The 23,239-nt window shown below is 34.8% G+C and overlaps 4 protein-coding genes across 7 annotated transcripts; 3 read left to right on the top strand and 1 right to left on the bottom strand.

Annotated features, from left to right (window-relative positions):
• The first annotated feature begins 2,778 nt into the window (after nucleotides 1-2,778).
• Nucleotides 2,779-6,605, top strand: CLPX (CLP protease regulatory subunit X). 2 transcript variants are annotated; one of them, XM_089603212.1, is made up of 15 exons: nucleotides 2,779-3,529; nucleotides 3,611-3,672; nucleotides 3,758-3,858; nucleotides 4,007-4,090; nucleotides 4,192-4,238; nucleotides 4,404-4,478; nucleotides 4,575-4,652; nucleotides 4,776-4,832; nucleotides 5,000-5,070; nucleotides 5,148-5,247; nucleotides 5,566-5,670; nucleotides 5,758-5,820; nucleotides 5,936-6,058; nucleotides 6,142-6,303; nucleotides 6,405-6,605. In XM_089603212.1, exons 1-15 carry the CDS (start codon nucleotides 3,068-3,070, stop codon nucleotides 6,471-6,473), a joined length of 1,659 nt encoding a protein of 552 aa, XP_089459338.1. In that variant the 5' UTR covers nucleotides 2,779-3,067; the 3' UTR covers nucleotides 6,474-6,605. The 2 variants fall into 2 exon arrangements, with proteins under 2 accessions (XP_089459338.1, XP_089459340.1); XM_089603214.1 differs by having other exon boundaries at nucleotides 2,781-3,529; nucleotides 6,408-6,605.
• A 1,685-nt stretch (nucleotides 6,606-8,290) lies between these two features.
• On the top strand, nucleotides 8,291-11,395 carry LOC149380388 (E3 ubiquitin-protein ligase SINAT5-like). Its single transcript, XM_089602778.1, has 3 exons — nucleotides 8,291-8,857; nucleotides 9,714-10,100; nucleotides 10,777-11,395. Exons 1-3 carry the CDS (start codon nucleotides 8,588-8,590, stop codon nucleotides 11,140-11,142), a joined length of 1,023 nt encoding a protein of 340 aa, XP_089458904.1. The 5' UTR covers nucleotides 8,291-8,587; the 3' UTR covers nucleotides 11,143-11,395.
• A 350-nt stretch (nucleotides 11,396-11,745) lies between these two features.
• EMB1796 (Pentatricopeptide repeat (PPR) superfamily protein) lies at nucleotides 11,746-14,285 on the bottom strand. 2 transcript variants are annotated; one of them, XM_089603613.1, is made up of 2 exons: nucleotides 13,923-14,285; nucleotides 11,746-13,752 (listed from the first exon to the last, which is right to left on the bottom strand). In XM_089603613.1, the coding sequence occupies exons 1-2, from the start codon at nucleotides 14,206-14,208 to the stop codon at nucleotides 12,095-12,097; spliced, it is 1,944 nt and encodes a 647-aa protein (XP_089459739.1). In that variant the 5' UTR covers nucleotides 14,209-14,285; the 3' UTR covers nucleotides 11,746-12,094. The 2 variants fall into 2 exon arrangements, with proteins under 2 accessions (XP_089459739.1, XP_089459740.1); XM_089603614.1 differs by lacking the exon at nucleotides 13,923-14,285 and having other exon boundaries at nucleotides 11,760-13,510; nucleotides 13,600-13,675.
• Nucleotides 14,286-21,853: 7,568 nt separating this feature from the next.
• On the top strand, nucleotides 21,854-23,218 carry SOS3 (Calcium-binding EF-hand family protein). Of its 2 annotated transcripts, XM_089604266.1 has the most exons (8): nucleotides 21,854-21,929; nucleotides 22,039-22,121; nucleotides 22,219-22,278; nucleotides 22,377-22,485; nucleotides 22,588-22,640; nucleotides 22,725-22,805; nucleotides 22,885-22,997; nucleotides 23,085-23,218. In XM_089604266.1, the coding sequence occupies exons 1-8, from the start codon at nucleotides 21,854-21,856 to the stop codon at nucleotides 23,182-23,184; spliced, it is 675 nt and encodes a 224-aa protein (XP_089460392.1). In that variant the 3' UTR covers nucleotides 23,185-23,218. The 2 variants fall into 2 exon arrangements, with proteins under 2 accessions (XP_089460392.1, XP_089460394.1); XM_089604268.1 differs by lacking the exon at nucleotides 23,085-23,218 and having other exon boundaries at nucleotides 22,885-23,001.
• The last annotated feature ends 21 nt before the right edge of the window (nucleotides 23,219-23,239 follow it).

The following is a 23,239-nucleotide window of genomic DNA, read 5'->3' as shown; positions in this document are numbered from 1 at the left end:
TTTTGGACACAACCGGTTCGCTCTTGCAAATTCATTTGCACAATATTGACATTCATTTTTTTTGTTTTTTTCTCTTTGAATCTGAGTGCGCAGAATAAAAGCCAGACGTACAGGGACAGAGCGGCCGAGATGAGAGCCTTGCACGGCGCTTTCAGCGTTGCTCCGGGACAAGACGGTGACAGTGAAAGTGGTCTCCGATCGGAGGAAGCCGCGGCTCAGGCTTTGGACATGTCGTTCGTGGCCGGAAGTTACGCCAGAAAACTTTTGGAAGGCATGGGATGGAAGCAGGTAAATAATGAATCGCTAACTGTGGTTTACTTCAACAAAGTCTGATCAGTGTCTCTGTTTTTTTTTTTCTTTTTCCCTTAGGGTGAGGCATTTGGAAAGAGTATGAAAGGTTTGGTTGAACCGATTCAAGCCGAAGGAAATATTGGAGAGTGAATGATTTTACTTTCTTTTTTTTTCAGGGTGAAGACCGTGTGGGCCCAAAGAGGAAATCAATTAACATCAGAAATCAATTAACAGACAATAAGCTGTCAAAATCAATTAACAGACAATAAGCTGTGAAACTAGTCATGTTAATGGACAATAAAACAAAATTCATTTATACAGGTTATTTGTATTGTAAATAAGCTGACAAATCAATTAACAACAGATAACGTGAAAATTACCATTATCGTGAAATATTGATAATACAAAAACTGGACGTTTACAGTGCTGTTTATAGCATCATGGTATACTAAATTCTAAAATAAATTGCCACCAGATTGAATGAAATATTTTCGCTCATTATGAATCAAATAAACTCTATAACTGCTAATAAGATATGGACTAAAATTATCCCGCCAGAATTATAGAAAGTAAGTCTCAATAACTTCTCGCACATTTTTCTCAAACCAAATCCAAAAAAATCGGGATTAGAATAACTACTATTTATTCAGTTAATAATCACGTCAATTAATAAGGGCTGAATAACTACTTCCCTATTTTATTTATTTTTAAAAATCAAAAACTGCTGAATAACTAATAAGTCACGTCAATTAATAAGGGCAATTTAGTAACAAAAAAGCAGTTAATTTCCTGCCACGTAGGCGCAATGGCCATTTACAAAAAATTAACCAAACGTTGGCTAAAACTCAATTGCCACTGTTTTTAAGGCTTATCTAGCCAATTTTTTGTTTATATAATTATAGGTCTAGAACTCTCGTCAATGAGGTAATGTATGAGGTAATGCATGATATAATTGCGAATGAACAAGATGAATACTAGATTTTATTCTAATGAAGTTAAGATTACGATAATAGAGGAGAGAAGAAGGAGAGTTTTGTTAGGATTTAATCCTAACGTAAAATCAGAAAACGAATTACACAAAATTATGAAGAACAATAGCATGCACACATATTATTCGCGAATCATCGTAGTTATGTCTTCAATCATCAAGCCGATCGATTAAACTTTGCAGCTTAATCTCATCACGTGTATCTATCTGTAGCGGCGACTTCGATCCTCAAGCAAGGAGTCCAACTGAAGTCGAGCACAACTTCAGTTTGTCATATGACAATGATTTCGTCAGCATAGCAGCTGTATTCTGACTTCATTCGATCTACTTAAGCACTAATTAGCACTCAATCTTCGTCCGAGCATGATACACCGTATTTTTTTCCAATCGAATGACACTCAGAGCTATCACTGGATAGTGTACTCCCGTCATGGTCTTGATTCAGCTCGTGCATAAATGTCTGCAGTCATATCATGTCCTTCGTGGCATCGGCGATGCCCGCGTATTTCGCCTCGTAGTTCAACAAGGCAACAATCTCATGCAACAACGACCCCAGCAGATAGCCGTCCCTTCGAACGTGTAGGCGTATCCGAACGTGATTATCTTTGTAATTAAAAACTTAAGATAATCATGTTCGATTCCCTCATTTTCTTCTTCCGAGTTCCGACCTTCACTTTAACTCCAAAAATATACAAATATATAAATCAATAACAATAAAAAAAAAAAATTGGGCTTGTAATTTTCTAATATATATTTATAAATAACAAAAAAAAATATGGGCTTGTAATTTTTAAATATATATATATATATATATATATATATATATATATATATATATATATATATTTCTCATAGCTTCTTTGGTTTAATATCAATGTCCATTTTGGTACACAACAAAGTGATTGATATTTCATACTTTAATCAGATTTAAATTCGTATCGTTTTTTTTTTTTTTTTATATTGACCCATATATTGTTTTTATTTCCGATGTCGTTTTTGTAACGCCACAGTCGTTTACCTTTTAGCGTCCTTTATAGCTAGGTGTCATTCTGTCTCTCTCCGTTATTTTATTACTGTTTACGATTTAGTGTTGTTTATAGCTTGTTGTCGTTTTTTCATAACTTTGTCTCTCTCTGTTATTTACAATGTCGTTTTCTTAGTGTCGTTTACCTTTTAAAGTTGTTTATAGCTCGGTGTCGTTTTTTCATAACTTTGTCTCTCTCTGTTATTTACAATGTCGTTTTATTAGTGTCGTTTACCTTTTAAAGTTGTTTATAGCTCGGTGTCGTTTTGTCATAACTCTCTCTCTCTCTGTTATTTACAATGTCGTTTTTGTAACGCCAATACTGTCGTTTATCTTTTAGTGTTGTTTTAGCTTGGTGTCGTTTTGTCATAACGCAGTGTCTCACCCTGTTATTTTATTACTATCTTTATCTCTGTAATTAAAAAAATGTAAGATAATCCTCGTCGATTCCCCATTCTTCTTCTTCCGAGTTCCGACCTTCACTTTCACCCCAAAAAATATTTAAAAAAAATATATATAGAAATAAATAAAAAATATCTGGGCTTGTAATTTTCCTATATCTTCTTCTTTCTTCTTTCCCACTCTTTCTTCTTTCTTCTTTAGCAGTTCAATTTGTTCTGTCGCAGGAAAGAAACAAATATTTCTAAATATATGGTCCTGAGACTCTTTCTCCTATGACCATCGATACATCAACTTTCCTCTCTTAGAACTCTCTCCCAAGCCCTAACCCTAACCCTATCTCCACCTCCGAAACTCTCCTTCCAATGGCTTCCGCGGCGTTGAGATCCAAGTCTGCCATGGAAACAGCGTCCAGGCTCAGGCACTTCTTCGCTATCTCTTCCTCCAATTCTCAATCTCGCTTCGCTCACCGCCCAAACTCGTTCAGCCTCACTTCTTTCAAACCTTTCTCGGCCCGGTTCGCCGATAGGGCCACTGAATTGTCCGGCGATGACGGCGGCGTATACGGCCCGTACGGTGATCCTCCGGAGGTCTGGTCCGGCGACGGAATCGTCGTCCGATCAGGTCCGACCACGAATTTGGTCCGCTCAGGTGGCGGAGGTGGCGGCGGCGGCGGAGGGTCGAGCTCTGGATCGGCCGGTGGATTTGGGTCGGATTCGGGCGACTGTGGTTTTGGTGGTTCGAACTTGGGGCGTCACTTTCCCACCCCGAAGGAGATTAGCCAAGGCCTTGACAAGTTTGTGATTGGCCAAGAGAGAGCCAAGAAGGTAAAAAATGAAGTCAGTAGGTTGAGATTTTGGATATATGAAATAAAAGATTCGAGTCTCTAATCGCTAAACTGTTTTCAGGTGCTTTCTGTGGCTGTTTACAATCATTACAAAAGGATATACCACGAGACTGTACAGAAATGGTAAATTAAGCTCAATTTCTCTTCATTATGTTCGTTTTGTTGCTATCTCTGGCTATGTTCAAAACATTTGCTCTTCGGTAATTAGGACCACTAGTGATTCCGGTAGCCAAAAAGTCGACGCTATTGATAACGAGAGAGTGGAACTTGAAAAGAGCAATATCCTCCTGATGGGACCAACAGGATCAGGTAACTTAATTATGTATTAAGTGATTAATCTCACTGCTTAGCGCTCTAGTTTTCTTATAGTTTGTATGTTTCTTATTGCTTGATGGTGTGATATTTTCCATTTGGTTACTTCTCTCACGTCTTTCCCGCGATGCCCTTTCAAGGACAGGGAAGACACTACTTGCCAAAACCTTGGCACGGTTCGTCAACGTCCCGTTCGTTATTGCAGATGCAACGACATTGACTCAGGCAAGTTGATATATTTTTTCATAATGATTCTAATTTTAGTCTTCTAATCGCAAGTCGGATCTTGATTGGTTACTCTTTGTGTGCTTGTTTTATTTATGCAGGCAGGATATGTCGGGGAAGACGTTGAGTCTATATTACAGAAACTTCTTATGGTAATTTAAAAAATTTGAAGGCCTCTTTATGTAACAAGACCTAGAAAATTTGTTAAAGAAATGTTATGACATGTCAAAGTGGTGTTAAACCTCGTTCGTTTGCAGGGTTCACATTTGGTAACAAAGTTTTCTGAGTTTATTTTAACATGTTTATGTGCATCACAGGTTGCCGATTATAACGTAGCAGCTGCACAGCAAGGCATTGTTTATATTGATGAAGTTGACAAGATCACAAAAAAGGTCGGCTCAGTTTGCTCATAAATAGTTATTTGTTCTTTACATTTCTTCTTCCTGTTTTCTTACTATCATACTGAATTCTTTTTTATTTTTTCTCAGGCTGAAAGCATGAATATTAGTAGAGATGTATCTGGTGAGGGTGTCCAACAAGCATTACTAAAAATGCTGGAAGGAACAGTAAGTGGTCTTTCTTTGGTTAGCATTCAGTTTTAGATACTAGAGTTTGTGTAACGGAATCGCTTGTTGATTACTCTTTTGACATTTCAAGTTTTTGTTTTTTGTTTTTATTTTTATAAATAGATTGTGAATGTACCTGAGAAGGGAGCACGAAAGCACCCCCGAGGTGATAATATTCAGGTACGATATTCAGCGGCCAATTGTGTACTCATTATTGTTGTTTAATATGTGTGGTCATAATAAACCTCTAGACCTTTGTATGAATTTAAACTCTGTTCTTCAGTGGGTTAAGGTTTCCTTCCACAACGAGACCAAGACTCTACAGAATTTAATGTTTTCAATCGCAGATTGACACAAAGGATATTCTCTTCATATGCGGGGGTGCCTTTATTGACTTGGAGAAAACAATTTCCGAAAGGTTATTCCAATATATACTAAATTATTTTTAGTTTGCTGTCTTAGAAACTTATTGAGAGTTGTGGTGGGTATTTCCAGACGCCAAGACTCTTCTATTGGATTTGGTGCGCCTGTACGTGCAAATATGAGGTCCACAAGTGTTACAGATTCCAGAGTTACTTCCTCTTTATTAGAGACAGTAAGTACTTGCAAGTTAGTTTCAATCATCAATTAGCAGCTTTGATAGGACTTTAGGCAATGAAATAGTTAGTTAATTGTTAGGGTCAAAATCAGTATTGTTAGACATTGTTAGTATTAGAGTTCCAGGTCTCTCGAATACCCAAGTTTATCTTGTAAATTCCATATTTTATTAATGTCATTCGAAGAGTCTCATCGCAATTTTTACAACCTTTGTTTTCATGCTTCTGTTTTTTCTGTTTTCTTTTGTAATCTTTTCATGATCTCTATTTTTTTCCCCTTTCAAAAACATGATGGCTTTTATGTCGTCTTGTGTCAGGTTGAAAGTAGCGATCTGATCTCATACGGTTTAATACCCGAATTCGTCGGACGGTTTCCCGTTCTTGTCAGTTTCTCAGCGCTGACCGAAGATCAGCTCGTCCAGGTGGGTACTACTAGTATATACAACTCAATTGTCACACAACATCGTTGTGTTACTGTTTTTTCAATTCATTGGTGAAACTGTTTGCAGGTTCTGACGGAGCCGAAAAACGCATTAGGGAAGCAATACAGGAAACTGTTCCGCATGAATGAGGCAAGTGATTGTCACTATCATAATTTAAATAAATAAAAATTACACACCGACATTGTTTGTTTGTACGTCATAAAAGGTTTTATTTTTATTTTAACTGCTATTCTTATACTCTCAGGTCAAGCTTCATATCACAGACAACGCCTTGAGATCAATAGCAAGAAAGGCAATATCTAAGGCTACTGGTGCTCGGGGATTAAGGTCAATTCTGGAGAATATATTGATGGATGCCATGTACGAGGTGTGTGAATTTTCCTAAAAACATTCACGTTTCAATACGATTTTTTCGTTTTCTTTTGATTAAGTCTAAGCTTTTATTGTCAGATACCGGATGTTAGATCCGGCGAAAACATTATCGAAGCGGTCGTAGTTGACGAAGAAGCCGTTGGGTCAGAGGGCCATGGCTGTGGGGCCAAAATCCTTTATGGAAAGGGTTCATGGGAAGCTTATGTTTCTCAGAAGAATAAATTATTAAAGGGTGTTCAGGTGTGTGGGTTTTTTTATTTATTTATTTATTTTTTAAAACCTAAATTATTTTTATTAATATATTTACTCATTTTTATTGGCCCGTCTTTGTTATTGCACAGCAGTCAACCACCGAAGGGTCTGATGAAGCTGAACCAGATCTTCTTCCCACTGTTGTTGCCAGTATGTAATCTGTTTTTTTTTAACTGTGATTCTCTTATATTTTCATGCTTGTACATAATAATAGACTTCATATTATTTAGTCAGTCAATAAACATTGTATACTATCCATAATATATAAACGCTTCGCCAGCGTTTTCTCTCTTGTTTCTGTAAATAGACATATTTTGAGGGGAAAAAGAAAATTTGGCACGTCAAAATTCTAATAGATTTCACAGGAGCCAAGCCATGATTCACTGAAGAAGCATAGTGAATAGGAAAATACAAAACAAGTTTTTTATTTTTTTTATGAGTCACTTAATCTTGAAGCCTAGGTTGTAAATTTGGGCGTGGGACCCAGAAATTGATTGTGCTAAAAAATAAATCCCACGTAAAAGGAAAACTCACAGACCCATGGGAATAGGATTTACTTTATTTGCAAGTTGCAACCCTATGAAGAGAATTATATTTAACATAATAGTGCCACTATAATCAATCATGTTTAAGCAAATGTACCACGTGGCATAATGGCTTAGGAGGAGGACCTGAAATTCCGTCTTTGCCTATTGGCCATCATTGCATGAATAACAATTTTAATTTTTACTCATGTGGGGTATATGGCTTCAAAGCAAAGGGACAACCATTAGTGCAAAAGCATGGAGGCTAATATGTTTATTTTTATTTCTTTGTACTAAGATTGGTGTGGTCTTGAGTATGGGTATTTGTTTAAAAATAATTTTGTGGAAATTGGGACATGATTTTTTTTGGGGGTATTAGGCATATATTAAATTAGGTGGACCTACCTGAGAAGAATTATGGAGTAACATTACATTATTCCGAAGCAAATCAACAGACAAATAGAATACTTGTCAGGAATTCTCAGCTGCAAGTTTGATTATGAGGGTTTTGGTATTTTCACATTCAGAAGAAAATAAAAAGAATCATCTAGGACGATGTTCTAGTACATTTTATTATACTATCCAAGCAGTAAATGATAAAAATACAATCTTTAAAAATAAAAATAAAAATTAGTAAAAAGTTGTAATCTTCTTATATACTTTGAGTGTGGGTGTCGCAATTATGTAGCTTGATAGTGCCTTTTTCTGTTCACAAATTAATTTCTTTTCTCCCAGTGCAAGACTGGCACTGAACAAGTAGATCAAAAGCAAAATTACATATATTTTTTTTTATTAATTAAAATAAATAGTTATCTAGATAAAAAGAACGTGGTGGAAAAGATTGTCCTTGAATAAAAGGAACTTAACATGTGTCTTATCTTATCTGTATAAGTGTTTAATCTGTAAATCATTTCATTACTCAATTTTTATCTATTTGGAGCAAAACCATATTGTGGGAATATTAAATGCTAAACTACAACAAGGGTAATAATTTGATAATATAACAATGACACAATTTTGCTGATACTGCAAAAACACTTTTAGTCTTTCTTTTGTTTTTTTTTTTCCTTTTTCAGAACGTACTCCTATTTTTATTGAAACAACTCTATTGGTACCAAAAAAATAAAAATACTTGCACAAATAGATATTTTTTTGTTTAAATTAGCAAAGTTCCAAACATTTCGTTCTGTTTTTTGCCAAACAAAATAGAATCTAACGTTCTTACTCTCATTGGGAATGAAAATAAATTGTCTAACTAAAACAACTTCAGCTTGTTTTTCTTATTTATTTATTTATTAATTTCCTGCCAACAAAAATAATTCCATTTCAAATGAAAAACAAAAACATGGTCAAGCGGAAATGAAAAACAAAAAATATAATAAAATAAGTAATAATAATAATAAACCGTCAGATCTCAATCCAACTTGTTTTTGCTTACTAATATCAACGGCAATCCTTATCACTCTCTCACCCTCCTCTCTCTCTCTCTGGAGAGAGAAAGAAAGAACTAAGAAAAAGAACCTGTTTTTCATCGTGGCACGGTGGAGAAGAAGAATAGAGATTGTCCGGTTCTCGAGAATCCGAGATCGGAAATTCAAAACCGAATCGATAGAGAGAGAAAGAAGGAAAAAAAAAAAGAGCCTCAATTTTGGTTAGAGGGAAAAGAATAATCCAAGAGCGAAACTCTACGAGTTTTTTTTTTTTTTTTTTTTTTTTTTAAGGGGTTTCTGTCGATCAAGAATTTTCGTATGGATTTGGATAGCATTGAATGCGTTTCCTCTTCGGATGGATTGGACGAAGACGAGATCCACAATAATACGGTGCACTCTCACCCTCACCATATCATCCACACTCACCACCCTGAGTTTTCTTCTTCGAAGACTCGATCCAATAATGGCGTCGCGGCGGCGAACTCCGGCGCGGCGGGTCCCACTTCCAACGCCGCTCCGGCCACCAGCGTCCATGAATTGCTCGAGTGTCCCGTCTGTACCAATTCCATGTACCCTCCCATTCACCAGGTTAGGGTTTTTATTTATTTATTTATTATTTGTTTCTTCTTCAATTGGTTACACTACGATGTGACGATTAGGTCTGGACAGAATTTTGTTTCAATTCCAGATTTTCCTGTGTGTTTTTCTTTTTTGTGTTTTCAATTGGTTGATTTGTGGATCTCTATGTACTTGGTTTGTGTGGAAACGAAATGAAGTCACTTGATCACTTTCTTTCAAGTGATTTCCCGTGTGTTGGTTGATGTGAGATTCTACTTGCTCATAGTCTGTTTAATTATCCACCAAAGCATTAGAGAATTCAGAAAATAGAGCAAGGATTACATGATTTCGGAAAGACATTTAGTTTAGGTTTTGTGGTCTCTGCAAATGAATTCTATGGAAAAGCTTAAGCTTTTTCTACTGTTATTTTATTAAAAATGTTGCTTTCTTTCGTTGATTGATCATTTCGTGGAATCGTGGGTAAGAACCGTGTTTTCATTAAAATAATTACTACTGAAATGCTGAAAGTCAGGTGTGATGATCAGCGAAAGTTATGGAAGTTTTACAACTAGAAACAAGATTACATGATTTTGGGAGAGTTGAGAATCTACAATTGAAATTTGAAATGCTCATAGTCTGCTTAATAACAGAGATTCAGAAGAAATTAGATTGCATAGTTTTTGGAAAGCCATTAGCTAGGTTTTGAGAAAGCACAAGTCTTTTCCAATGTAGTTTAAGAAAGTTGCTTTCTTCGCCTTGAATCGATCGATCATTTCGTTAGTAAGAACCGTATATGCACGAGAATTTTCATGATTAAACATCCATATAAGTAAGAGAGTTTGTATGTTTATAAGAAAGTGATTTTTTATTTTTTTTTCGCTTGCAGTGCCACAACGGACACACATTGTGCTCGACGTGTAAAACGAGGGTACACAATCGGTGCCCAACATGCAGACAAGAGCTGGGAGACATAAGGTGTTTGGCTCTCGAGAAAGTTGCCGAGTCTCTCGAGCTTCCGTGCAAGTACATCACCCACGGATGCCCCGAGATATTCCCGTACTACAGCAAGCTCAAGCACGAGTCGGTGTGCAATTTCAGACCGTACAGCTGTCCCTATGCGGGGTCGGAGTGTAGCCACACGGGGGATATCCCGTTCCTCGTCGCCCATCTCAGGGACGATCACAAGGTCGACATGCATTCCGGTTGCACTTTCAACCACCGCTACGTCAAGTCCAATCCTCGCGAAGTAGAGAACGCCACGTGGATGCTTACGGTACGTCTCGTCCCGTGTCTCGCTTTGATCAAATGTGGTCCATCATAAACATGCCTAAATTATTATCAGACAGAAGTCATTTGATCATCTATTAAAAACAAATCTCTGTTTCTTTAAAAAAAAAAAAAAATAGTGGTCCATGTCATTTATGGAGACTTGGATAAAAACCTTTTGTGTTAAGTTGTCACCTTAAAGGAATATTCTAAGGGAAAAATTATACAAAATTACCATTGAAACTAATTTATTAGTAAAATAACCAAAGTTTCAAATTTTCAGCAAAGTAGCCAAAGTTGCGTTGTCAATTTTTTTTTTTTACATCAGTGTTAAATTTTTTGACAATTATTATAAGCAAATTATCACTTTCAAAATATTAATCCTAGGATTAATTTTGTTTTTGAAACCTGATAACTGCACGTTTTGGCTATTCCTCTAATTTTAGACAAACCTCGACTAATTTGCAAATCCTTAACTTTAAATCGACTATTTAGCCAAATCACACCCTATTCTAATTTATTTTTCTACAAAAGTTATTTTACTAATCAATTAGTTTCAAATGGCTACTTTGTAAAAATACCTTGTAATTTTATAGGTTCAACGTAAAATACGCATCTTGACATAAATGAAATTCATTCCGATTAGAGGGGAATAATAACGGTAGAGAGTTTTTGGATGTTAGGTGTTCCATTGTTTCGGGCAGTATTTCTGCCTCCACTTCGAGGCGTTCCAGCTGGGAATGGCTCCGGTGTATATGGCGTTCCTGCGGTTCATGGGAGACGAGAACGAGGCTCGGAACTATAGCTACAGCCTCGAGGTCGGCGCTAATGGTCGGAAGCTGATATGGGAGGGAACGCCGAGAAGCATCCGAGACAGCCACCGGAAAGTGAGAGACAGCCACGACGGACTCATAATTCAGAGAAACATGGCTCTCTTCTTCTCCGGCGGAGACAGGAAAGAGCTCAAGCTCCGAGTCACCGGAAGGATCTGGAAGGAGCAGCAGAACCCTGACTCCGGTGTCTGTATACCCAATCTCTCTAGTAGTTGACTTCACTTTGACACGCATTATTATTTCCATTCTTCTTTTGATTCATTACACTTCTTTATTATCTTCCAAACAAAAAAAAAAGGTACTATCCTTTGTCTCTCTTTGTGTGCTCGTTTGTATACTTCTGTGCTTAGTTTTTTTTTTTTTTTTTTTACTCCGGAATGTTGCTGTAGTGAAGATAAGAACGGAAATTTTATGAGTCTTGGAAAATCTTTATATTTCAATAAATTGTATAATAAGCAGGCTTTTTCTCTTCTTATTCTTCCATTATTTGCCTTCCAAGTGTTTTTTTTTTCCAGTGTGTGCGCACAAATGAGAGCTTTCTGATATGCCAACTCGCTATTTGGTGCATTGGCTTGCTGACCTTTGCCATAAGAGAATCAAAACAAAGCTGACCTTTCAACGCTCAATGTTGCATTTGAAGCGCTAAGTCTTCCAATATGATATCTACAGATTTCAAACCTTTATTAATACCTCTTTATTTTTAATTTTCAGACGATTTTGCTATCATTTTAAAATAAAACTGGTAAATAGTAAAAAAAAAAAAAAAAAAAAAAACTATAAATAGAGGTATTTATGGAAGAAAAAAATTTGAGTATTTGTGAGATTAAGTTTGAAAATAATGTAATCGATGTAATTTCCACTTTATTATTTTCCCACAAGATCAGAGATGGATTATTATGGGAATCATAACGGGGAAACAAAAGGTCCTTGTAGTTGTGTTTTTTTAACAAACAAATTTCTCAACTCAGAACTCTCTTCTTCCTTCTGGTTCTACAAAAGAGTGACCAACAATAAGAAGCCTCACGACTGAAAGAGAGAGTTCCAACACCCACTTGTACCAACAACAACAGTACATGATTTTAGCAACTCGTTTACATCTCTACTTACAACCAATAAGACACCAAAAAAAAAAAACACGACATCATCCGATTCATATTACTCATCCCCCTTATTTTGAAACTTGGTCGCCGTTGGAAATCTCACTCTTCATCACTGCTTCCGAAGAAGACGGCTCGCTCGAAGAACCCAAATCGGCGCTTCCCTTGTTCTCCGTCTCCGTCACTATCTCGGCCTCCGTAGCAGCGGACTCGGGTTCCTTAGTTCCGAACAGCTTGGAGGGAAGCAAAGAGGACACGGCGGCCCTAGCCCTGTTCTTCGTCGCCTCTGCCGCTTCTTCCTCTTTAGCTTTCGCTTCGGCTTTCTGTCTCGCTTTCTCGTCGATCAGCTTCCCCAAATCCTCCTCTCTCCCTTCCTTCCTCAGCTCGCCTTCCACGAACTCTCGCAACTCCTCGCCGAACACGGACGACCCGTTTTCTTCTTCGTCGAGCATCGCGTCGACCACGCTCAGGACCTCGTCCAATTTCCCGGCCTCGCTCAGAACCTTCATTATGAACTTGTAGCTCGGGACGTCCATCTTCAGCTTCTTCACCATGAGGTCGAAGAACGACTTCGCTTCCTCGACCCTCCCGACCTTGACCAGCTCGTCGACCAGCCTATTGTAGACCGCCAAGTTCGGCCTCAGCTTCGAATCGACCATCTTCGAGAAGTACCCAGAAGCATCGTCGGGTCTATTTTCTTTAAAGCAAGTGTCCATGAGGACGGTGAACGTGAATTCGTCGGGACTCACGCCCTTCCCGTCCATCTCTCCGTAAAGCTTCTCCGCTTCGGACAACATCCCGTTGCTACAAAGCTGATCGATCAAGACGTTGAAGGACAACGTGTCGGGGGTACACCTGTAATTTCCCATCTTCCGGAAAACTTCCAGGGCTTCGTCGAACCTCCCTTGAGCGCAATAGCCTTCGGCCACGACGTTGAAGCACCCCAGATTCACCGTCAGGTGTCTCGGCGGGTCGTGCTCCGAGAGAATCCGATCGAAGAGGTTCAACGCCTCGTCGAGCTTCCCGTTCTTGCTCAGCGCGTCCAAAACCGAGCTATACGCCACGGCGCTCATCTTCACCTTCGGAGAGCTCGGTTCTTTTCCAACAACGGCCTCGTCGTAACACTCCATCGCTTCCTTTTCCATGCCCTTCATGAAGTAGCCTTTCATCAAGCTCCCGTACACGACGCCGTCCTCGACGAACCCGCCCATTTTTTCCTTCAACTCGTCGAAGAGCCTCAAAACCTCGTCCGAATCCGAATTCCTAGCGCAGCCCGTCATCAGATAGTGATACACCGTCGGGTCCGCAGCGAACCCCTTTTCGCTCATCTCGTCCTTCAATTCCAAAGCCCTCTCCAACTTTCCATTATCAACCAACCCTTTTACCAGAATCCTGTAAGTCGTGGGGCTCGGGTTGAACGGCGCGTCGTTTATCATCTGCTTGTAGTGTTCCATGGCCGTGTCGGGTTTTCGACAATCCAAGTAAGTCTGGAACACCAAATTATGAGTAATTACATTCGGAGCAACGCCGGCCTGAGTAATGAACCGATGAAGCGAGAGAAGGTCCGAGTATTTACACTGTCTCAGAAGAGCGTTTAGGACTGAATTCACTGTGAAAATAGTCGGTTTACAATTCGAGTAAATCGAATGCCTAGTGTACAAGGCAGCCTCGTCAAGATCATTCTCGCGAATCAGAGTGAGTATTTTGTTGTGCAAATTAAGCCGATTACCTGCCATTCAATTAATAGCAGAGTTTCAATTTTTTTTACACAATCATAAGCTCATACTGCGAAACTAGGTCGAAACTAAGTGGAAATGGAGATATACCTATCTCAGCGAATAGAAAAACTAGGTCAAGTTATGAGCTTTGAGATTAAAAAAAAAAAAAAAAAGACTTTACCAGTGAGAGCCGAGACGTGTTCGGGGATTTTGGGAGCGTTAGGGTTTTGAGGCTTTTGAGGCTGAGCTTGCTGTTGAGTGCGGTGGAGAGAGGAGAGAGGCGGCTCGATCCGAAGCCGGCGCTTTCTGCGGCGGCGATCGGCGGCGGCGTCCTCCGGCGTGGCGAAGGAGATGAATCGGAGGGAGACGAACGACGGCGGAGACGGAGAAGGAGAGACACGGCGGTAGGGTATGGCTAGGGTTCTGAGGTGTGCCATTAGAGATGTGTTTGGTTTGGATAGAGCCATTATTTTTTTTTTTTTGCAACGACAGAGAATAGATTTGTGGGTTTTGAGAGGGTTTAAGAGTTATACTGATTTTGAGACAGTGATAGAGAGAGAGAGAGAAATAAGAGAGATGAAATGATAAGAGGTTCTAATGGGCTGGTTTCTATTGGGCCTTTTCAAACCCAGCTAAGACGGTCTTGTTAGGTAGGCCCATATGAATTTTTCAATGTAAATTTATGTAATTGAGAAACTACTTGGATAAACTTGATATAATTGAGATTATTTATTTTGCAACAATTTAAAGTACGAAAAATTTCCATTGATAATTAAAAGAGTTATTAATCTAAGATATTTCACAAATTTATATTTAGAAATTTCCTGGTTTTCCCATTGTAAAAATATATCCATACCTTGGGTTTCAACTTTTTTTTTTTTGCTGCTCGAAACCTTGGGTTTCAACTTGCATATACGAATTGATCATACTTCTCTAAACTATATTATAAGTTTATTTTTATTATTATTTTGGTGATTTATCTTACTAGCCTTAGAAGCTAACAGATTTAGATGTGCGTCTTAAAAAATTTCAACGTTGTTATCAATAACTCTGTAGAGTAGCAGTGCAATAGAGCTAAAACAATAGACGTAAAAAGTCTAGGACCCTTACAGAGAAAATGAAAAAAAAAAAAAAAAAAAAAAAAATCTACAAATGAAAAATGAAACAAAGTTCTTCCATGTGCCACAAAATGAGAACCACCACACAAAATGAGTATTGCAAGCAATGTAAAAATATATCTTCACCTTGGGTTTCAACTTGCATTAACACATTCTTACTTCTCTAAACTATATTATAAATTTTTATATATTTATTTAGGTGATTAATTAGCTTACTAGCCTTAGAAGCTAACAGATTTACCTGTGCGTCTTCAAAAATTTTAACATTGTTATCGATAACTATGTAGAGTAGTAATGTAATAATAGAGCTCTAAAACAATAGAGTGGAAACTTGAAACATTAAAGATTGTGTGCTTGGTACTATTTTCATAAAGAGTACGTAAGGCTATACGTAAGTCATTTGACGTATGCATGGGATCAAGTTCCGGCGAAATAAATTCAAATACTCTTTTGAGAACCACCAATACCATACATACAAAAAATGAAAAGAAAAGAAAAAGAACGATCAGATCAGATCTCCTATCATATTTAGTATTTTTTTAGTCTTATGTATACATAGACTAGATATATAGGAAAAATGAGTGAGATTAAAAAAAAATGATGCATGTAGGAGAAAAAAGAGAGAAAAATAAATTAAATAGGAGATATATATATATATATATATATATATATATATGATAAAAAAAGATAGATATATATATATATATATATATCACATGCGCGAGGGAGAAAGAGAGAGATAATAATTAAAAGGACGATTTTATGTCAGTTTTTTTTTCTTCTGAAAAGGACGTTTTTATGTAGAGTATATATGAGGGTTTTTTATATAGATAAAATATATGAGTTGAATAAATAAGAAACGACAACGGCTAGTCGTCACAAAAGCTCATACGTGCAAGACACCAAATTACATCTAGTATACATGTCTGTCGTGGAGGGTTTAGCTTTGGCATAAAAAATTAAAAATAATTAACTCCAAGAAAAGTCAAACAAAAATACAAATTTCGTTATATTTTTCTCGACATTAAAATAATAATAACAGGACTTCTAACATAAACATATACACAATATTTATGTATTTATGGACAGACTTCAATGATATGATAAAAAGATGATATGATAAGAAGAGAAAAAAAAAAAAAAAAAACCTTATAGTACTCTATACATAGATAATAGGGTTCATTAGGAAAATAGTTAATTAAAACGTTTGATGTTGTTAAATAACCAACGTTTGTTAAATCTTAAGTAAATAGTCACTGTCATATATTAAGTCTTGTCATCATTTATGGATATTTATCTAAGATTTACAAAACGTTAGTTATTTAGCAATATCAAACGTTTAAATTAGTTATTTTCCTAATTTTTTTGATATAACATACCTTGTAAGTTATAATAAGATACTTAAAAAAATATAATAAATGACAACAAGGTTACATAAAAAAATATAGAAAATATATAGCGGACCCAACCCAACTGGCATCATCGTGAAAGCGAAAGGGCGTCGAAAAACTAAACACTAAAATAAAACTATTGCACCGTTGAAACTCCAGAGATAAATCTAGATAGATAGATAGAGAGAGAGAGAGAGAGAGAGAGAGAGAGAGAGAGAGATAAGCGTATTCTGTGTCGCTTTACATGATACATATAGATATCTATTTCGGATTACACTCTCGATTTCGTTCAAGGATATATTTTCTCTCATCACCAGGTACATCGTTCTTTCTCTTTTCCTCGTGTCTGTGATTTTTTTTTCATTAAAGTTTTTTTTTTTTTTTTTTGTCTTCCTAAGATTTTGAATGCTTCTTCTTCTTCGTTTCTCCAAAAATTTCTTCCCATTTTATTTATGCTCGGAATGTTTTGCATTTACGTAGGTTTTCTGTTCTCTATTAGATACCTTTTAATTGTTTCTGCGTTTTTTTTTTCCTATATTGGGAATCCCCACAAACCCGATTTTCTCATTTTAGTTCATGACATCAACTTTGGTATAACTCGTCCACTATGCAACTCAATTTCAAGAACAATGAGAAGAGCTAATCGACATATATTAGTTTTGGAATTATATATCAGTCCTTGAGATTGCAAATATAAAAGGACACATGAAGAACTGTGTGGAGTCTTTTCAATCCTCTTTTTTTTTTTTTTTTTTTCCAAAATATGGTTTTTGTGTTTGTATGGTGCAAGTTTCTGAAAATACACGAGACAGGTGTGATGTATATCAAATCTGAAATCTCGCCATCGATGGCTTTTTTTTTCTTTTTTTTTTTTTCTTTTTTTCTTTTCTTCTTTTTTAAGTCTCACACTTGATGCTTAAAAAAAACATATATAACTCACCAATGTCTAGACTTTATCGCCTTGTATATTTTATTTTCCTTTTTAAGATTTATTTTAAATGATAAATTTATAGAAATATGACTAATAAGTCATGGAATCGGGGTTTATTTTGTCACAGTGTCAAATATTTTATATTTGTTTTTACAAAATTCCCCTTAAAGACTTAAACATATAGTTTATAGTTATAACACTAATAGCTAGTGTTTGCTCATTTTGTGCTTATTTTCGACGTAAAGAAGAATATCTAATACATGACACATTACAATTCGACCACTTATTTTAGGTCTTTCAAAATATCTTAAGTGATTGATGGAGATATCTAAGTAACCGCGGGCTTTTCACCGTAAAAAAAATATGATTTTATAACTTGTTTAGACAAAACAGTATTCCCCGAATATGTAAGAAGATAAGTAGAAGCAACGATTAATATGTCTCTAATCTTAAAGCAAAATATTCAAAACACGACTAAATAAAATGAAATAAAACCTAGTCAAATTGGATGCGAACACCGACATGAAAACAGTAAACGAGAAGTATGAGAGGGAACGACAAAAAAAAAAAAAAAAAAAAAAAAAAACCCTTACATTTCTATATGTTCGGGAGAACAAAAAAAAAAAAATAATAAAAAAAATAAAGAATAAAAAACTTAAAACGTACCAAACAACTTTTTGAAAACAACTACAAAACAGTTTTTCAATACAACTACAAAAATTAAAAAACAAAAAACTTATCATCTCACCGACTCCCTTACCACCTTGCACATTGTTCAAATTGATATTTTCGTCTTTAAACTAAAGTTCCATTGAACATGATAACAACACAACGAAATTCTCCAAATTAAAAAAAAATATATAGAAAATATAGTTAGGACCGCATGCGCACAAAACACGAGCCACTTAATAGATTTGGTAAAGTACTAATTTTTTTTTTTTTTTTTTTTTTTATCTATCCATGAACTAATTATTTGGAAATCTCACCAATGTCCCAAAAGTTGTTAAACACTTGTTAAAACACGGACATAATTGAGAACGTTGCTTTGTGTGATAAAACTTTGTGAGAGATCGAACTTTTTGTCAATAAAATATTTTTCCTTTGTTGGGTTTGGTTGTATTTCTGTTGTACGAGTGTAAAGAATCCAGATAAATGAAAGAGATTAGAAAAAAAAAATGTGTAGGTAGTTTAGAGCACATGTTTATACTATCCCAAATTAAAAAAAAAAAAAAAAAAAAAAAAAAAAAAAAAAAAACCCAGTTTCATAACTTATTTATTAGTTATATTTCTACAAATTTCTCTTTCATACATCTCGGTCAATGCCATTCAATTTTTATTGGGAGCCCGAGCAAAATAGCAAAGTCAAACGTTGTAATTATCAAAATAGCCAACTTTTGGTTTTTTTTAATGTTTAGCCAATATACCACATTAACAGTAAAAAATACAAATTTGCCCTTCATTTAAATAATATCAAATTAAAATATTTTGAAGAATCCTGCGTCCAAAAAAGAAAGAAATGAAATTGGAATCGCGTGAATAAATGCCAACTAAAACAGATCCACCGTGATAAATGCATATCTAACAAATCCACCGTGATAAATGCTTATCTTTCAAACACGCAACCAAACCTACACCGCACGAGAAAAAATTCAAAAACAAAGTCAAACAAAAAAATTTGAAGCGAGACCGGCGATTGAACTTAACAGATATTAACAGAAATTAACAGCAATTAACAGATATTAACATAAATTAACAGGATTGAAATCGTTCCATACATGAATCAATGAGTGAAAAATCTTCTATCAAAGCTCTAATTTAACATCTAATTTACGTTGCAATCAAATTAAATAGGCAAAAAAAAATTATTGTCTGCGATTTACTGATACAAACATATTAAATACAAAGGACCAACACCAGATCGTCAACAGCAATTAACAAGAATTAACAGAAATTAACATGATTGAAAACAAGATCTTTAATTCCTGTACAAATATCAAACATAAAAACAGATAAAAAACCTATAAATCGTTCAATACCTGATTCAATGAGTGAAAAGTCGTCACTCAAAGATCTTGTAAGGGACAGTTCTTCATTCGTAATTGTTGAAACAGACAAATTTTCTATCGACATTTCTTAGGGTTGGTTTTTTCGGTGGAACAAATGAAAATCGAGGTCAGATTTGAAGGTGTTTATTGATGAATAAGACTCTTCAGATTAAACGTGAAAATTATATTAAACAAGCATTAAAAGTGGATCATTGGTTGACTTTTTCATTTTGATTCTTTTAGTTTATATAAAACCAACGTTAAAAAAAAAATAAGGGCAATTTAGGTCAAAGAAACACGTCTGATTTGACAGCTCACCCATATTGGCTATTTTGCAAAAGTTTCTCAAAAGTTGGCTATTTTGCAATCTAAACGTTTGGACATGGCTAGTTCGTCTAATTTTTCATTTTTATTTATTGGATTTTTTCCTACTATGTCATATCTTGGAAGTTATATATCAAGAGAGGATAAGAAGAAAAATAGATTTTCTTGCGTTGCTAACTATAGACTAATGTCAACTCTTTAATAATCAGAAAAGATTGATCTTTATTTTCCACCGACAAATTAATCTACTGACGTATAACCTAAACAACTCTTTTAACAAAATCAGAACGAAGTGTGTTTGGTTCTCAACTGCAAAACTCTAAAAAAAAAAAATTGGAAACAAAAAAGGAAAGTTGCGTTTGGTTGTGTTTTCGGAAAAATTTTAAAATTTTTTTTGAAGTTGTTTTGTAAAAAAGTAAAGTAAACTGAAAACAAATAAAATGTGTTTTTGGAAAAAAAAAAAAAAAAAAAAAAAAAAATTATTCTCTTCTCTTATTCTTCTCCTCACTCGCGCGCAAGACTTGAAAAAATAAAAAAAAAATCCGACCATCTTCTTCAATCACCACCGAGCCTCACCATCGTCGCCAAATAGTTGTCATTTTTTTCATTTTTTCTAAAGGTGTATCAAATAGTTTTCATTTTTTTTTCATTTTTTCAAAAACAAAAATGAAAACTGTACCAAACAGTTTTTTCAGTTTTTTTCAATTTCTCAAAAATCAAAATGAAAACTGTATCAAACAGTTTTTTGAAAACAACTGTAAAATAATTTTTCAGTACAATTACAAAAATTAGAAAATAAAAAACAAAAACTTTTTGAGGTAACTACCGAACAAAACCTAAATATCTCTTTTGAAAAATTGCAATAAAGTAAAGAAAGCGGAACTTGTGGAAGTCAGAAGAAAAGTCCAAAATTGAAGTCCGTGATTCTCTTTATCATTCAATAAAGCCACCAGCGTTTTAAATTTTTTGTTAGTTGTCCAACATCAAATGCCAATATATATATATATATATTTTTTTTTATTTTAGACGAGCTCTATAGTTTACTTTATAGTTTATAGTAGGTCCCGAAAGAGATTGAAGGGCGTGCTTTGATTATTCTATATATTGTATAGTATACACTATTACTTATGGACAAAGTCGGTTGGCTTCTAAAATTGTTCATGATGATTACGCTTTAAATTAAACTCACCAACTATTCATTACAACGTTTTATATTCACTACGCAGTTTTTAGGTTTTCATTAATATAATTTTAATTAAATCATCAGATTAAAACGATTTTTTATAATTAATACGATTTTAATATAATATTTTGATTAACTAAACATTTGATGCGTCGATTAATTAATTAGTTACGAACAAATACAATGTATCAATGATTTTGTTTTAATGAAAATACACTAAAGACGGATTTTAGCATATTAACTAAGAATTGTTATTTTTTAATTAATTATGAATGAATCATTGTGTTTAATTAATTTCAATTACTTTTAATTTTGATTTAGTAGGATATGCGATCCCTTCCTAAGAAAAGGACTAATCTAGTCAAACACATAAAGTTCTTGTACCACAAATGTAAATAAGCTAAAAAGAGGAAGGAACTACACGTTCTTTTGGATTTGCATTATAACCATATACTTAATGTTTTTGCGATTTAGTCTAAATTTACATGATTTTAATCAAGCATGCTCCCTCTCAAAAAATTTAAATTGTATTTGTTACCTTAATATCTTATATATTTTATTTTATGCCCCTCCTGAAAATATATCTGCCTCTGCCCGTCCCAGTGGGGCTAGATGATGGTGTTAGGTGAATAATTCTATATTTTTCATTTCTGAATAAATAAATCTTCAAATTATTGAAGATGTTTCAAGTTTCAACTCAAGATTGGTCTTTGACTCTTTCATGCATTATATGGTCCAATAATTGTGTGCATTATATGGTCTTTCATGCATTATATAAGGACTATTCCAAAAGTATGATTATTTGTTAACAAGAAGACATGCAAATGAAGATAACAAGATTAGATAAGGACTATTCCAAAAGTATGATTATTTGTTAGTGTTATTCTCATTATTTAATAGAAGTGATTTATTACAAAAGTATTGTCTATGTTGCTCTCCTATACTTTTGGGATAATCATACTTGTATTGCGTATGTTTAATCTCCAATATTTTATTTTTCTATCTTCTTATATACGGCGTACGCACAACTTGAAAGTATCGTCTGTGTTATCAAAGCATAGAGTATTAATTAGAAATTCTTTAATTTGTACACTCTTTTCAGATATAAAGGGGATATGATATGGGTTGTTATCCATCAAAGCAATTGAAAACTCCAGGCTACGAAGAGCCGACCGTTCTTGCAGCCGAAACCTCATGTAAGTATATATTTTTGTTTCTACTAATTAATACTTTATTAACATTCTATATGTCTTATATATGTCCCAAAAGGGTTATTTAAAGTCTTTTACACTACCCTCATGGCAGTTACAGTGAATGAAATAGAAGCATTATATGAGCTTTTTAAGAAATTGAGTAGCTCAATCATCGACGACGGTCTTATCCATAAGGTTCTAATTTTTATTATTTTTATTCTTTTAGTAATTATTAACTTCATTAAGCTCTTTTTTTTTAATATGAATTAACCTATGATTCTTTATCAAACAGGAAGAATTTCAGCTTGCTCTGTTTAGGAATAGAAACGAAAGAAACCTTTTCGCTGACAGGGTGAGTATATAGATATATTCATACTATTCACCATACATTGTAAAACATAAAAGAGAAAAATAAAACTAATTAATTATATTTATTTTTTGTATATGTAGATCTTCGATTTGTTTGATTTGAAGCGAAATGGGGTTATTGATTTTGGAGAGTTTGTTCGATCATTGAGCGTATTTCACCCTAATGCACCCCTGGAAGACAAAATTAACTGTAGATTTATACTTTGATTAATCTTAAACAGTTGTTAGTTGGCATGATTACTTATTAATCAAGTAAATTTTGTTAATGGGATCTCCTAAAATAATATTGCAGTTGCTTATAGATTGTACGATCTAAGACACACGGGGTTCATTGAGCGAGAAGAGGTTAGTAGATCGTTTTCGCAATATTAAATTAATTTACGTTTCAAATTTGAGCTAATATTAAATTAATAACTTGTTGATTTGCAGTTAAAGGATATGGTATTGGCCCTTCTAAACGAATCCGATCTTGTACTCTCCAACGATGAAATTGAAGAAATTGTCGATAAGGTTTTAAAATATTATTTGCTTAAAAAACCATAGGTCATAGAAATTATTTTTCCCTAAATTATGCTTTTTTTATGTGCAGACATTTGGCGATGCGGATACAAAAGGCGACGGAAGAATCGACCAAGAAGAATGGAAGGCTTTTGTTTTGAAACACCCTTCTCTGATTAAAAATATGACCTTGCCATACTTAAAGTGAGCCCTAATTTTGGTTAAACTAATCAACTCATGTTGTATGCTAATTGATCTCTCACTTTTAAATCTTTTTTTTTCTTTTGTCAGGGACATAACCTTGGCATTTCCTAGCTTTGCGCTGAACTCTGAAGTAGAAAATGGGAAGAAGGAAAAAAATAGAACAAACTCGAATTTCAAACATGTCTAATATGGGACTTTCTGATAGTGTAATATACGGAGCTAGAAATTTTATAAAAATCAAT

This window comes from Urtica dioica, chromosome 12 (assembly GCF_054948205.1).
Source record: "Urtica dioica subsp. dioica isolate 48M chromosome 12, U.dioica_male_clone48M_v1_H2, whole genome shotgun sequence".
NCBI lineage: Eukaryota > Viridiplantae > Streptophyta > Magnoliopsida > Rosales > Urticaceae > Urtica > Urtica dioica.
Note: the sequence above shows the minus strand (reverse complement) of the source record. Positions and strands in the feature narration are given on the sequence as shown.

Excerpts from the sequence above, each read along its gene's own strand:
- CLPX (XM_089603212.1), top strand. The coding sequence starts at position 3,068 with ATGGCTTCCGCGGCGTTGAGATCCAAGTCTGCCATGGAAACAGCGTCC. Across the intron at positions 3,530-3,610 it reads GCCAAGAGAGAGCCAAGAAG|GTGCTTTCTGTGGCTGTTTA; the intron begins GTAAAAAATGAA and ends AACTGTTTTCAG. Across the intron at positions 3,673-3,757 it reads CACGAGACTGTACAGAAATG|GACCACTAGTGATTCCGGTA; the intron begins GTAAATTAAGCT and ends TTCGGTAATTAG.
- EMB1796 (XM_089603613.1), bottom strand. The coding sequence starts at position 14,208 with ATGGCTCTATCCAAACCAAACACATCTCTAATGGCACACCTCAGAACC. Across the intron at positions 13,753-13,922 it reads ACACGTCTCGGCTCTCACTG|GTAATCGGCTTAATTTGCAC; the intron begins GTAAAGTCTTTT and ends ATTGAATGGCAG.
- SOS3 (XM_089604266.1), top strand. The coding sequence starts at position 21,854 with ATGGGTTGTTATCCATCAAAGCAATTGAAAACTCCAGGCTACGAAGAG. Across the intron at positions 21,930-22,038 it reads TCTTGCAGCCGAAACCTCAT|TTACAGTGAATGAAATAGAA; the intron begins GTAAGTATATAT and ends CCCTCATGGCAG. Across the intron at positions 22,279-22,376 it reads GAAACCTTTTCGCTGACAGG|ATCTTCGATTTGTTTGATTT; the intron begins GTGAGTATATAG and ends TTGTATATGTAG.
- LOC149380388 (XM_089602778.1), top strand. The coding sequence starts at position 8,588 with ATGGATTTGGATAGCATTGAATGCGTTTCCTCTTCGGATGGATTGGAC. Across the intron at positions 8,858-9,713 it reads TGTACCCTCCCATTCACCAG|TGCCACAACGGACACACATT; the intron begins GTTAGGGTTTTT and ends TTTCGCTTGCAG. Across the intron at positions 10,101-10,776 it reads ACGCCACGTGGATGCTTACG|GTGTTCCATTGTTTCGGGCA; the intron begins GTACGTCTCGTC and ends TTTGGATGTTAG.